Source organism: Salmo salar, chromosome ssa28 (assembly GCF_905237065.1).
Source record: "Salmo salar chromosome ssa28, Ssal_v3.1, whole genome shotgun sequence".
NCBI classification, from domain to species: Eukaryota; Metazoa; Chordata; class Actinopteri; order Salmoniformes; family Salmonidae; genus Salmo; species Salmo salar.
In genome coordinates this window covers 33,015,571-33,030,757 of record NC_059469.1, presented here as the reverse complement: position 1 = coordinate 33,030,757, position 15,187 = coordinate 33,015,571, and the positions used below count along the sequence as shown (strand labels likewise).

The window sequence follows — 15,187 nt, the reverse complement described above, 5'->3', positions numbered from 1 at the left end:
TCCCGGAAGTCGCCTTGCCTGAATCCTGTTTAGCACAAATCCTTCTGACTGTGCGTCGCAAGTGTAGCTGGAGAAGGAAGTGGCAGATGAGTGAGATTATCCACGACTACGCAAGAGCAACCTACCGGTGGTTACCGTACACAGGCGATTCAGACGGAGCGAACAGGTTGCTGGCTAGTAGAAAATGGGCAACGTTGACTCCAAACTCAACTTCAGAAAAGCTGTGATACAACTGACAACCAAAACACAGGTTTGTTGAAATAATAACTCTCTTTTGGGTAGGCTAATGCAGAGTTTAAATTTTTATGAACAGTTCTGTTTTTCAAGATACAAATAGCAATTCTAGTGCGCCAGATGGTAGCCTACAAGTTGTATTTGGCACATGGATGAGAGGGTGGATAAATATGGTAAGGGCTACCATCTGTCCAAAAACAGCGTTTACTGGTTAGTCTAAATGTAAACTTTTAATTAAAATGTAGGCATAAGCGATATATATATATATATATATATATATATATATATATATATATATATATATATATATATATTTACAGCGCATATAACTGACAATTAGATTAATTGTAGGGTACTGTTATAAATACTGCAAATTTGTGTTATAGAATTGTAGACTCATAACTTGGCAACAATGTTTCTATTTTGTAATCAAATGTAACATTGTAATCATACTTCTGTATTTATAATATAAACCCCACCAAGAGGCTAAGGTGGATCTGATGCAGAACTATAATGACATGCAGGTCTGAATACAGTTAATTTGTGCCTGCTCTTGTGGCTGGCACTTGAATTGATCAGTTGCACGGTTTACCCAACAATTCAGCTGTTGAAAAGACAAAGGGTAGTCTAGATAACATTACCAGCTACATTTGTGATGATGTGGTTGTTGAATGAATCATAACATTCAGACAATGTGGCTGATTTAATGTGGGCTGAAATACATTAAAGTTAACCAAATAAGCATCAGTCTAAACGACAGTGTTTAGGTTATATTTATTCTGTCATCAAGGACGTTCTGGAAAGATCTTAGAACATTTGGTATTGTAATAGAATATGCAAATCATGAGCAAATCAAGAACATGTGAAGTAGGCCAGTAGCTGAATATTTTATTTATTTATTTATTTATTTATTTATTTATTTGTCTGACCAGAACAAACATGTGTTCCATCATATGTCTACTTCTTTGGCCGGTTTCCCGAACACCCAACCAGACCACCCACCCATCCATCCATCCTGGACTAAAAAGCAATAAAGAATCTCCATCAAAAGTGATTAAGTATTATGTATCTGGGGAACCGGCCCCTGATGTTTATTCTCCTCCTGTAGGCTACAGCCAAGCAGGTTTCTCTCTCCTCCTGTAGGCTACAGCCAAGCAGCTCTCTCCTTCCTCCTGTAGGCTACAGCCAATCAGGTCTCTCTCTCCTCCTGTAGGCTACAGCCAAGCAGGTCTCTGTCCTCCTGTAGGCTACAGCCAAGCAGCTCTCTCTCCTCCTGTAGGCTACAGCCAAGCAGCTCTCTCTCTCCTCCTGTAGGCTACAGCCAAGCAGCTCTCTCTCTCCTCCTGTAGGCTACAGCCAAGCAGCTCTCTCTCTCCTCCTGTAGGCTACAGCCAAGCAGCTCTCTCTCTCCTCCTGTAGGCTACAGCCAAGCAGGTCTCTCTGTCCTCCTGTAGGCTACAGCCAAGCAGGTCTCTCTGTCCTCCTGTAGGCTACAGCCAAGCAGCTCTCTCTCTCCTCCTGTAGGCTACAGCCAAGCAGCTCTCTCTCTCCTCCTGTAGGCTACAGCCAAGCAGCTCTCTCTCTCCTCCTGTAGGCTACAGCCAAGCAGCTCTCTCTCTCCTCCTGTAGGCTACAGCCAAGCAGCTCTCTCTCTCCTCCTGTAGGCTACAGCCAAGCAGCTCTCTCTCTCCTCCTGTAGGCTACAGCCAAGCAGCTCTCTCTCTCCTCCTGTAGTCGACAGCCAAGCAGCTCTCTCTCTCCTGTAGTCGAAAGCCAAGCAGCTCTCTCTCTCCTGTAGTCGAAAGCCAAGCAGCTCTCTTCTCCTGTAGGCGGATGCATCTGATCTCTGTATGTTGCCTCATCTCCCCCAGCCCGTGGAGGCTACAGACCATGCCTTCTGGGACCAGTTCTGGACGGATACTGCCACCACTGTCCAGGATGTGTTTGCTCTGGTGCCGGCAGCGGAGATACGAGCTGTCAGAGAAGAATCTCCCTCCAATCTGGCAACCCTCTGTTACAAGGTAATGTAGGCTGTGTGCCTGTGTGTGTGGATGTGTTTAATTATACTTTTGGGGACCATAAGATCACACAAGAACACTAAACAAACACACATTTGACCAACTGGGGGTGTTTTGTTAGGCCCCACAAGGTCAAATGCTATTTCTAGGGGGTTTAGGGTTAAGGTTAGAATTAGTGTTAGGGTTATAATTTAGTTTTGGATTAGGAGCTAGTATAGGTTCTGGGGTTAGGTTTAGGGGTTAGGGAAAATAGGATTTTGAATGGGATTTAAAAAATAAAGAAATAACCTTTTTATTTTACTAGGCAAGTCAGTTAAGAACAAATTCTTATTTTCAAGGACGGCCTAGGAACAGTGAGTTAACTTCCTTGTTCAGGGGCAGAACGACAGATTTTGCGATTTGAACTTGCAACCTCTTGGTTACTAGTCCAACGCGCTAACCACTAGGCTATGCTTTTGTGTGTTTCCACAAGGTTTGTTGTGTGTGTGTGGCCCTTAACATTTGCACCCATTTATGGGTTGAAAATGGCAGATTTGGACACTAAGTGCCTAAATATAAACGCAGTGGCTGTACAGTAACATGCTATACATGACGTCAGAGCTCAGGGTCTCTGCTTCACAGCTCTATATGGGTTTTGACTGACAAGTTGACCCATCCCTCCCTCTAATTGGACAACTCTTGCACATTTTTGGTTGTCTGAGTGAGGGGAAATACTGTAAATGAAGAGGATTTGATTAGATCTTAATGTATTTTGAAAGATGAGACGTTGAAGACTAATAAATATTGCTTTGATGTCGTACAAGTAAGCCAAAACACCTGTGAGTCCAAACGTGCACTTCACATTTCCATATCATTAAAGTCATGTAATATACAGTGTCAACGTTTATGATCTCTGTGTTTTGATGTACAGTTACATGATGACATGGCGTTATACCCTGGGTTGTCCTGAACATAATGATCTGATGTTTGTCCTATTGTGAAGCAAATTTGCCCCGGGCCATGCATCTGAATGCACAAATGACTCCATTCTATGCGGACCTAAAGTACGATTTGCTTCTCTGAATTCTCTACTGAAAGCCTAACACTGTAAGATCGTATTTTCTAGTTTAGCAAGTCAAGTTGTAATAGAACAAGCTTTCAAATGATGCCCACCTGACCCAGATTGCGATTTATAATGGACCGTTTTTGGATTGTGTAAACAACAGCGGGGATGCAGGGTTGTGTTCCAAACTTAACAGCTACAAGTGTGCTTGTTCTAGTTCCTCAACAGCACAGCTAGGAGAGCTCAAAAAAACACCTTATAGTTGAAGACTCTTCTGAGTCATAAAAGTGCATTGAAATGACTTAGGAACTGTGGACACTTTGGAGAGGTGTGGGTGGGTGTGTGGCCACTTGGAAACACCAGTTAGTCCTCTACTCAAACCCTTGTCATTGTTTTCGTCTTATGTTGCACCTACCCCACATTTTCCAAGAATATTCTTTGAATGTATCCAGAGTATTTTCAGATTTCGTTATCAACAAATGTGGCGAAAAGTACAGTAAATGTAAAATGCACATAAAATCAATAGTGTAGTGTTTGGATTCAGTCTTGTGTCAGGTGAACTGTTGTGTCCTCACCTTTAGTCTAATATTTATCCCCATAATCTTTCCTTTTGATTGTTACCATGGTTATACATATGCGGTCCATATTTCTTCTGTAAGAAACATTTCAGGCCTCCCGAGTGGGGCAGTGGTCTAAGGCATTGCATCGCAGTGCTAGCTGTGCCACTAGAGATCCTGGTTCGAGTCCAGACTCTGTCGCAGCCGGCCGCGACCGGGAGACCCATGGGGCGGCGCAAAATTAGCCCAGCGTCGTCCGGGTTAGGGGAATGTTTGGCCGGCAGGGATGTTCTTGTCCCATCGCGCACTAGCGACTCCTGTGGTGGGCCGGGCTCAATGCACGCTGACACGGTTGCCAGGTGTACGGGGTTTCCTCCGACACATTGGTGTGGTTGGTATCAAGAAGCAGTGCGGCTTGGTTGGGTTGTGTTTCGGAGGACACACGGCTCTCGACCTTCGCCTCTCCCGAGTCCGTACGAGAGTAGCAGCGATGGGACAAGACTGAAACTACCAATTCAATACCACAAAATTGGGGAGAAAAAGTAAATTAAATAAAGTAAAAAAAAAACGTTCAATGTAGCCTTAACCATATAGGCTAATTCCCAGGAGATGTAAGGGGTTAACCTTTTTTGTTGTTGTCTACCTTGGATACAGCTGAGGAAGTAGCACAATGCAAGTAGTACAGTAACATTACAGTGGATGTATTCTGAGTGTGTTTAGTGGTGCTGTAACAGGTGTATTCTGAGTGTGTTTAGTGGTGCTGTACTGTAACAGGTGTATTCTGAGTGTGTTTAGTGGTGCTGTAACAGGTGTGTTTAGTGGTACTGTAACAGGCGTATTCTGAGTGTGTTTAGTGGTGCTGTAACAGGTGTATTCTGAGTGTGTTTAGTGTAGCTGTAACAGGTGGCGCTGTACTGTAACAGGTGTATTCTGAGTGTGTTTAGTGGTGCTGTAACAGGTGTATTCTGAGTGTGTTTAGTGGTGCTGTAACAGGTGTATTCTGAGTGTGTTTAGTGGTGCTGTGCTGTAACAGGTGTATTCTGAGTGTGTTTAGTGGTGCTGTACTGTAACAGGTGTATTTTGAGTGTGTTTAGTGGTGCTGTAACAGGTGTGTTTAGTGGTACTGTAACAGGCGTATTCTGAGTGTGTTTAGTGGTGCTGTAACAGGCGTATTCTGAGTGTGTTTAGTGGTGCTGTAACAGGTGTATTCTGAGTGTGTTTAGTGTAGCTGTAACAGGTGGCGCTGTACTGTAACAGGTGTATTCTGAGTGTGTTTAGTGGTGCTGTAACAGGCGTATTCTGAGTGTGTTTAGTGGTACTGTAACAGGTGTATTCTGGGTGTGTTTAGTGGTGCTGTACTGTAACAGGTGTATTCTGAGTGTGTTTAGTGGTGCTGTAACAGGTGTATTCTGAGTGTGTTTAGTGGTGCTGTAACAGGTGTATTCTGGGTGTGTTTAGTGGTGCTGTACTGTAACAGGTGTATTCTGAGTGTGTTTAGTGGTGCTGTAACAGGCGTATTCTGAGTGTGTTTAGTGGTGCTGTAACAGGTGTATTCTGGGTGTGTTTAGTGGTGCTGTACTGTAACAGGTGTATTCTGAGTGTGTTTAGTGGTGCTGTAACAGGCGTATTCTGAGTGTGTTTAGTGGTGCTGTAACAGGTGTATTCTGAGTGTGTTTAGTGGTGCTGTAACAGGTGTATTCTGGGTGTGTTTAGTGGTGCTGTACTGTAACAGGCGTATTCTGAGTGTGTTTAGTGGTGCTGTAACAGGTGTATTCTGAGTGTGTTTAGTGGTGCTGTAACAGGCGTATTCTGAGTGTGTTTAGTGGTGCTGTAACAGGCGTATTCTGAGTGTGTTTAGTGGTGCTGTAACAGGCGTATTCTGAGTGTGTTTAGTGGTGCTGTAACAGGTGTATTCTGAGTGTGTTTAGTGGTGCTGTAACAGGCGTATTCTGAGTGTGTTTAGTGGTGCTGTACCGGTCAGGCGATCCATCTTTGTTTGCTTCCAATATGTCTCTTGTGGGTTTTCAATAGAAAGAGGGACTGAGCATGTGTGTGTGTGTGTGTGTGTGTGTGTGTGTTTGACCCTTTTCTGTATTTAAACAGAGTCCATTGGTTACCTTGGATACAGTTGGTGTGAAAGGAATGCTGGTGTTTGTTGTCCCCTGTTAAGGTGAATGTAAAGGCTTTATTACTGCAGCAGATGGACAGAACTACTGTTGAATTCTATGCCTGTGTCGAGCCTCAAGGGTCTACTGTAAAAGACCTCAAATGGAAACACTTGTATAAGCAAGAAATGAAGCTGTGTTGTGTTGTACTAACTATACATGTTAATGTGTCCATTCCAGGCAGTGGAGAAACTAGTCCAGGGGGCTGACTCTGGTTGTCCCTCAGAGAAGGAGAGACAGATCGTCCTGAACTGCATCCGTCTGCTCACACGTATCCTACCGTATATCTTTGAGGACGCAGACTGGAGAGGCTTCTTCTGGTCCACCGTGCCTGGTGCCGGGAGAGCTGGGGTAAGTCTACTGTTCTCCTCATCTTGGCTGAGGCTAAACTGACCAGAACGGCGCCCTTCCAATAGAGATAAGAAATCCTGTGCAGATGTGTTCTGTGCTACCCTAGCCCATTGGACATTGAGCCCTTTTGAAGTTGTGATTTCATGATATATGCAATTTGTGTATCGGTTTATCAGAGGTCATATTAATTATTATTAGTTTGTTTGAGACTCACTTTTCTGTTCCCTTCATTTTTGGCTCCCCTTGGCAAATTAAGAGGGATGCACACTGCCAAGGATGCTAGCCTCTGTCTCCACTTGCTAGCCTCTTTCTCAAGCTTTCTGGCAGCTTGAGTTGAAAAGATTGCCTGTTATGCAATCCATTAAATGAACTCAGTCTCTCAGAATCAGTGTGTGTTCTCTTCCCCCTATGAACTTACATCAGCATGCCTGCTATGTCTCTACAGAGAGAGAGAGAGACGTGATTGGATCAGACTAGTGAGTTCATGACTGCTTCACCATAGTCCTTACCCAGCACTGTCACTGACTGAACAAATCATTTCATTTCTGGTTGAATTACTTTATGTACAGATAGATGTACTTGTTTACAGATCATTGGATAAAGGATTGTTTTTCTCATGGTTGAAAAGCATGCTGGGAAATTAGCACCCAAGATTCACTGTGTAGTGGGTTGGAGAGCAGATAGACACAGAAATACTATTCTTTCCCAGCTCCGGGTTTGATCTTTCATCACCCTTTTCAGCGTTGTATGGAACAGATCTTCTACTTGGATCTGTGAGTGCCCCACTCTGGTACTGTCTGGACCCCACTACTACAGCTATTGCTGTGTTGTCTGGTGGGAACTGTGTCTATTCGGGTTTTCAAAGCTCTGACCTGCCAGTGTTGTAAGATCTGACCAAGCAGGGTTGTGTTCATTAGGGCACACTTTACACACAGTTTTTCAAACATCTTGATAACACACAGTTTTTCAAACATCTTGATAACACACACACACACACCAAAAAAAAAATGTTTGTTGATTTTTGGACAAGGTTATGTTGTGCCTCCCCATTTCAGTCTGTTTTCATGCCTAATGAACACTATCCTGAGGTTGAGAGAGCTCTTTGAGTGGGGGATTTCCTTCTCCCTTAATGTCTGCTAATTGTTGAGCCAGCTGGGTCTTCTGTTACCTGGCCTGAAGAGCACCTCAGCCTGCCTGAACAGTGCTCATATTGTGCCCCCCTCCCTCTTGCCTCCCATGCATCCCTCCTGGACAATGGTTGAATTGAAGAGGTATTGGGTAACCTTTTAATTAAAGTGAGAGGCTGGATGGGTGAATGGTGAACTATTATGGGAATGGGTGTGAGTGCAGAATGGCTGTAGCAATCAATGAGGAGGCATTCTCTACTGCACTCTGATTTGGACTGGTTGGGGTACTATGGTTATAAAATAGTCTTGATATTTTTCTGTCACATTCTTTATGCAGTTCTACTGAGCCCAACATATACTACAGTAATTAATATATAAATGTACTATTAGTATCTCAATGACATGTTTCCTGTGACCGAGCTCTTTCTCTGTCTCCTAGCAGGATTGATTGATTTGCCAATTAAAGGAAACACATACATTTAAAAAACAAAATGTGACGAGGATAACACAAAGTCAGACTTACAGTATTTCCATTGTGGTTCCTAAAGTCCATAGAGCAAAACAAACAACACATTGTTAAAGGAATACTTTGGCAATGAGGCCCGTTATCTACTTCCCCAGAGGCAGATGAACTCGTGGAACCCTTTTTTATGTCTCGGAAGAAGTAAGTTAAAGGTAGTTTCACGAGCCAATGCTTACTTCTGTTAACAAAATGACTGGAATTATATTTATTTATTTAACTTTTATTTAACTAGGCAAGTCAGGTAAGAACAAAATCTTATTTTACAATGACGGCCAAAACCGGACGAAGCTGGGGCAATTGTGTGCCGCCCTATGGGACTCCCAATCACGGCCGGATGTGATGAAGCCTGGATTCGAACCAGGTACTGTAGTGACACCTCTTGCACTGAGATGCAGTGCCTTAGACCGCTGCGCCACTCGGGAGCCCCAATTTTATATGGGTATCTGTTAGCATGCTAGCAGGTACCCATAGACTTAGTCTCTGTGCTAACGCTAGTTAGCAACTTACTTCAAACTGCACGCAGAGTCCACGAGTTCATCTGAAAAAGGTCAAGCTCGTAGAGTCAAGACCACATGATGTAAGTGATCAACCCCCCCCCCCCACAGATCTAGAGGATATTTAGAAAGCTCTCTGCCTAGGTGAACTCATAGTGCCATGGGAACCACGGACTGAGGATGAAGGTGGTGGTGCGGAGGAGGAGAAGAATTGGATTGTGTCTTAGGAGGAGAAGGATGATGATGATGTCTTATCTCCCAGCAGGATGAAGGTGATGATGATGATGGAGCGAGGCCCCTGGCTGAGTCTCTCCTCCTGGCTGTATCTGACCTGCTTTTCTGTCCAGACTTCACCGTCCAGAGCCACAAGAGGACAGGCTCGGTGAGTAATCCCCTCCACTTCGGACAAACACTCTTGAGAGAAATTTGTCTTGACCAGCGTTCCTCTTGTGAGATTAAGAAACAGATAATACAAACTGGGCAAGTAGTTTATCGTCCTGTATTTTTGTTGAGAGACCAAATTGTAATTCAAGATCTGTGCACGTAAAGGACATTTATGTGGACATTTGCACGGAACCCAAGCCAGGATTGGTCCGTAAGTGAACACAATGTCCCAGAATGTCTCCTCTGTGCAGGCAGTGGTTCAGGGTTAATGAGTGACTCCAGTGCACAGCGGGAGCCGTGTGAGGTGAGGTGTGGCCCTCGGCCATGTTTGTCAACTGGGCTGAGAAAGGAGGAGGGTGTTAGACACTCCTTATCCACTGAGCAAACACCTCTATGGTGTTGTTTGCTGGACAGGACCCAATGGTGTTAGGCAGGTTGTGAAATAAAGTGGAGACCCTCCTAATCCCCCAGTTGATCACTCACTCACAGATACACACAGAACGTCTCACTTCCATGGTTAGAGTCAACTATTGAGAGTGAATACTATCCTGCAAGACTGACTGCACAACATTGTGAACTGAACTCTCTCTTAATATAGTCATCTATGAAGATTAACAATGAGGCTGCTGCTGACAGCTAGGTTCTAACTAGGCTTTAGTACAATGCATTCAAATGTCTGCCTGGCTGCCACTGTTATCTCTCTCTGGTGTTGTACATTGGTAAAGTCAGGCGAGTGCTCCACTCAGGTAGAAGGAAGTGTGAACAAAAGTTACATCCCAAATTTCACCCTATTCTCTATATAGTGCTCTACTTTTAACCAAAGCACCTATGGGTCCTGATCAAAATTCGTGCACTATATACAGATGTAGGATCTTAATTTGACCTGTTTTGTCACAGGAGGGAAATAATCCTGCAGCAGGAGGATTTTAATGTCTGAAGAAATATTTAGAATCGGAGCCAGGGGGGCAGCTGGAAGCGGTGTTTGTATACAATGCAGTACCATACCTACATTTTACCTGAGACAGTTCAAGTAACCTACGTACAGGCTACAGCGGGTCTCTTGGGAATTCTCATGTGGATTATAATATATGGACATATTTGTAGGAGGTAGATGCATTTTTCGTTAGGGGAAATGTAATTGTTTTATTACATGTTCAAGGCAACCAATAGGAAAGAAATACATTATTGGTGGCCTCAGTGTCTGTCGCTTACAACCGCTGACTCCCGGCACACACGTGCCAGAGTTGGCATGGGTCAGAATCCAACCCACCTTCCCCATATCTTCTCCGTCTTTTCAACACTGTTCTCTCTTTTCAATAAAAGCTTTATGAAAAATGAACTACAGTAGGAGTGGGACTGAGCCACTCCTTAACAAAATAACTGAAAGAAATAATTAATCATTGGACAAATGACAATTAGATTGTGAGCGCACTTCCAACATGTAACATGATTTATAAATAATACAAGCTAGGCTAAATTGATTCATAGAACATGCACAGACCTTAGCAAGCAACAGTAGATGCTATTGCTAACTGATTCCACAATTGAAAGAGAAAATATTTTTAAAAACCCAATGAACTTTATGCTGAGATTCAGCTTTTAAGCCTCCAATACATTGCAAGTTTGCCTTTAAAAAAAAATATAAAAAAAGTTTAGCTTTTGATACACGCTCTGAATGAAGGGGAGTAGTTTCACCATTTGGATCGTTAACTTTTCAAATCATTTAGATGGACTAATGTAGGCTCACAGGTTGAACCTGCATCCGTCCCCCTGGCTGGTCCATCAGGCTGTTTGTCTCTGTTAAACCACACATGCTCCATTTATATCAGTTACCCGTTCATGACCGACGGGCCCCGGTGCGTTTTAGTTCATGATTCAGCTCTCACAGTCACAGCCCTCTCTGTTCACAGCCCTCTCTGTTCACAGCCCTCTCTGTTCACAGCCCTCTCTGTTCACAGCCCTCTCTGTTCACAGCCCTCTCTGTCACAGCCCCCTCTGTCCACAGCCCCCTCTGTCCACAGCCCCCTCTGTCCACAGCCCTCTCTGTCCACAGCCCTCTCTGTCCACAGCCCTCTCTGTCCACAGCCCTCTCTGTCCACAGCCCTCTCTGTCCACAGCCCTCTCTGTCCACAGCCCTCTACCCTCTGCTGATATGAATAAAACATGGCCCACCGTCTCCTTTGTGACCTCAGCACTGTCCCATTTTGACAATCATGAATTCTTCACATGACCCGTTGTGCAATGAACTATGGTTTGTGCCATGTTTAGTTAACCGAACAATCATTGTTCTACGTTTTATGGAGTGTAACTATAATATTAAAATGGAATTGCTGCTAGACTAGGCTTGAAGGTCACCTCGGTGTTCTTCTCTTCCCCAGGACACAGCGGAGGACATGCAGTCCATAGACAGCTGTGAGTACATCTGGGAGGCAGGAGTGGGGTTCGCTCAGTCCCCCCCACTCAACTACACCCATGACCTCAACAGGTGAGACCCAGGGAAGATGGAGAGGGGAGCATCCCCACAAGTAGATTACTAGATCTACTTGTGTAGGATAGGTATAATCAATATGGCGACAATTCCACTTGGTTCATCGGGGGCAAGATGAAACTCTTCACTATGTTACCCACACCTATCCAGCCCTCTCAGATCTACACAAGTGCCTAGAGGGGGCTCGGAGTTGATTTAGAGATTATATTTCATATTTTTCTCTCCACTGTCCTGGTCAGGACGGAGCTGCTTAAACTGCTGTTGACCTGTTTCTCTGAGGCCATGTACCTGGCCCCCTCTGCTGACAACATCATCCTCAACCCCTGGGTCACCTTCTTCTGCGCTACAGACAACAGGTAACACACACACTCTCTCACTCACACACACTTTATGACTGAAGATTTGGTCTGAAGAGTGTGTGTTACACTAATCCTAACTTCTTTCTCCTCCTCCCAGACATGCCCTGCCTCTCTTCACATCTCTCCTCAACGTGGTGTGTGCCTATGACGCAGTGGGTTACGGTATCCCCTACAATCACCTGATGTTCTCTGACTACCGAGAGGTGCTGGTGGAGCATGCTGTCCAGATCCTCATAGTGACTCTGGAGCACGAGGCCGGGCCAGCCGCAGCCCAACACAGCCTGGACCACTCCGCCTCTGCCATGGAGGACCTAGAGGTAAAAGAGAGAGCCTGATTCTCAAATCCCCTTCTTGTGGAGATCTGAGAGAACTGGGTAGGAATAAGCAACATGGTGGTAGCTCCATCTTGTCTCTGGCCATGTGGAATTGTTGGTTGTTGTATCTGTTATCATAATGTTTCTCTTCCTTGTGTTCTCAGCCTGTGGGACCAGACAACCTGTTTGTAAACTACCTGTCCAGGATCCATAGGGAGGAGGTGAGACACTAACGTACACTGTTCAAACGGTCAATCCAGAACCATATGACTCTGGGTCAATCAGATATCCTTTTTTTAAACCATTCAAGTCGCAGTACATTTTGAATGGAGAGTTTGTTGTTGTCTTTCTCCAGGACTTCAGCTTTATCCTGAAGGGTCTGGCCAGACTGATGACCAACCCTCTGATCCAGACCTACCTGCCCAACTCAGCCAAGAAGATCCGGTTCCATCAGGAGCTACTGGTGCTCTTCTGGAAGCTCTGTGACTTCAACAAGGTTCGGACTGGAGCGATAGTACCTGCATCCCATCATTCCTACATTGAATGATACAACAGTGCTGTATTAGCTTTTACTAGGACCGTATTACTGCCGCACCGGCTGTCATGGTGACCGTATTACCGCCGCACCGGCTGTCATGGTGACCGTATTACCGCCGCACCGGCTGTCATGGTGACCGTATTACCGCCGCACCGGCTGTCATGGTGACCGTATTACCGCCGCACCGGCTGTCATGGTGACCGTATTACAGCCGCACCGGCTGTCATGGTGACCGTATTACCGCCGCACCGGCTGTCATGGTGACCGTATTACCGCCGCACCGGCTGTCATGGTGACCGTATACGTAATATGTGGTAGGCTATGTATTGTAGAAAGGCACAATCCTTATTTTAATTCAGTATTTTTTTTCTCCCCTCCTCTCCTATATATATATGAGCCCAAGCCCGGGGAGAAAAAAAATACTGAATTAAAATAAGGATTGTGCCTTTCTACAATACATAGCCTACCACATATTACGTATGGCAAAACATTTTTTAAGATGTCTTTGGTTAAGATGTCTTTTTAAGATTTCTTTGGTATATGATTGGTCGAGCCTATACTCCAAAATTAAACTAATTCTAGTAATCGCCCTTGAGTGTGGACTGTATTATTATGCATACTGGATGGAATGGTTATGCTACGCTCCAAAATGTGTATATACATGAGTCTGGGAGAGAACATATAGCCCTAGGCCATGCTTTTTGTTCATTGATTTGTGCATTGCAGCTTACAGAGTTCGCCTACAATTATAATGAATTTGTATTTGATTTTGAATAGCCTTGAATAGCTTCTATTATTCATATAGGCTGGCATATTACCTTTAGCTACAGAATATCTCACCACTGTGAGTTTCCATCTCCTCCTCTCTCTCTCCTTCATTCCTTTCTCAAGCACACAGAGAGACGGGCTGTCACCGATTTAATTAAATATGTTTTGTTGTGAAAACTATCAATGTTCCCAAACAGATTTCACTTAATTTCCCAAATTAACCACTGGTTAGCTGCAGGGACAAGGTTGGAAGGCCCATGGCATACAGAGTTTGGGTGGAATATCACCTGTCGAGTAGGAAGAGGCTGCATGCTCCTCAAACAGTGGTTGGTTGATGCTTGGAGTGAAATAACCGGAGTAGCCTACCTGGCATGATTTGAAAAAACGAACCAACAGGAAAGCGGTGTCGTGTTTTTACTATGGATTAAATTATATGACATGCTATTTTATAAAATCTATTCTCTGTAGTTAATATTACCTGATTTAAACTAATCATGTAAATGTAATTAACTAGAAAGTCGGGGCACCACGGAAGAATGTTTTATAGAGCTGTTGTCTTCCGAATAAACTCTTAAAGACCTGGTAACCTTTTATATCAATAGCAGTCAATTATTAATCGTCACCTTATTCACTCTCATCTGAACATCGTAAAATTCTTGGTTATCTTCACGAACCCTGGCTAACAAGTTGAATCAGCAATACAACATTTGGGTTAATTATTTATTTACTAAATAGCTAAATAATCACACAGAATTACATATACACAGGATGGATCATACATTGATTACTAATTATGTCATAAAAGAAAACGTCCCTAGTGGACAAAACCAATATGATGGTTGGTTACACAAAGAAAGGGGGTTGGGTTTGAATGAAAGAGCGGGAAGACTGAGGAACAAAAGGATTGGGTCTCTGATCGGACCTTATGAAGCTACGCTATCGTAAATACAGAATCTTATGCATTCTAAATAACCGTCCATTCGGGAAAAGGAAAAAGCAAGGAATATATTTACTCTGAGCTGCGCTTCGATAGATTGGTCGAAGATGGAAGGCTGGGTTGCCCTGCAGAGATCTTCCCTGTCCTTTTAACGAATATTTCTTGGCGGATTCGTTGTCGTCGTGTGGTAGAATGGATACGTTGTAGTCTGTCGTCGTGTGGTAGAACGGATACGTTGTAGTCTGTCGTCGTGTGGTAGAACGGATACGTTGTAGTCTGTCGTCGTGTGGTAGAACGGATACGCTGTCGTCGTGTGGTAGAACGGATACGCTGTCGTCGTGTGGTAGAACGGATACGCTGTCGTCGTGTGGTAGAACGGATACGCTGTCGTCGTGTGGTAGAACGGATACGTTGTCGTCGTGTGGTAGAACGGATACGTTGTCGTCGTGTGGTAGAACGGATACGTTGTAGTACCCTGTCGCTCTGAAGAGATTGTCCGTCCTTTCCTAGGCCACGCACGTTTACAGTTGCTGCTGATAACTCCACGTCTAGGATGTATCAAGAGTTCAAAGTTCATACCAAGTTGCCATACTATAAGCTCATGATATATTCTGGCTGGTATAGTCGAAATTCATCCTTCCAGCGTGGCGATCGTCACCTCCACGTTGAAATTTGCCCTTTTAAATGTATGGACATCAGTCCTCATGTCACCGGGAACACAATGTTATTTAGTTAGGTTGTAGTCGTTCAACCATTTGCAACCAGAGCTCATGCTGAGGTTGGCTTAGCCCTCCGTGAATTGGTTCACTTGGGCGTGGCCATTGAGTGAGCATATTTTACTTATGAAAACAATTCTCTCATATTAAAACTAAAATTACATTTAATCTT

The 15,187-nt window shown here is 44.2% G+C and overlaps 1 protein-coding gene across 2 annotated transcripts in view; it reads left to right on the top strand.

Annotated features, from left to right (window-relative positions):
- LOC106589885 (protein HID1) overlaps positions 1 to 15,187 on the top strand; it is a 24,781-nt gene continuing 9,594 nt past the window's right edge. Inside the window, exons 1-9 of one of the 2 annotated variants that reach the window (XM_045710133.1) lie at positions 1 to 250; positions 2,106 to 2,255; positions 6,197 to 6,367; positions 8,777 to 8,893; positions 11,274 to 11,380; positions 11,623 to 11,739; positions 11,840 to 12,059; positions 12,221 to 12,277; positions 12,412 to 12,552. In XM_045710133.1, the coding sequence (XP_045566089.1) occupies positions 185 to 250; positions 2,106 to 2,255; positions 6,197 to 6,367; positions 8,777 to 8,893; positions 11,274 to 11,380; positions 11,623 to 11,739; positions 11,840 to 12,059; positions 12,221 to 12,277; positions 12,412 to 12,552 (1,146 nt within the window). In that variant the 5' untranslated portion in view covers positions 1 to 184. Of the gene's footprint in view, positions 251 to 2,105; positions 2,256 to 6,196; positions 6,368 to 8,773; positions 8,894 to 11,273; positions 11,381 to 11,622; positions 11,740 to 11,839; positions 12,060 to 12,220; positions 12,278 to 12,411; positions 12,553 to 15,187 lie in introns of both variants that reach the window. The other variant, XM_045710132.1, reaches the window with a different exon arrangement.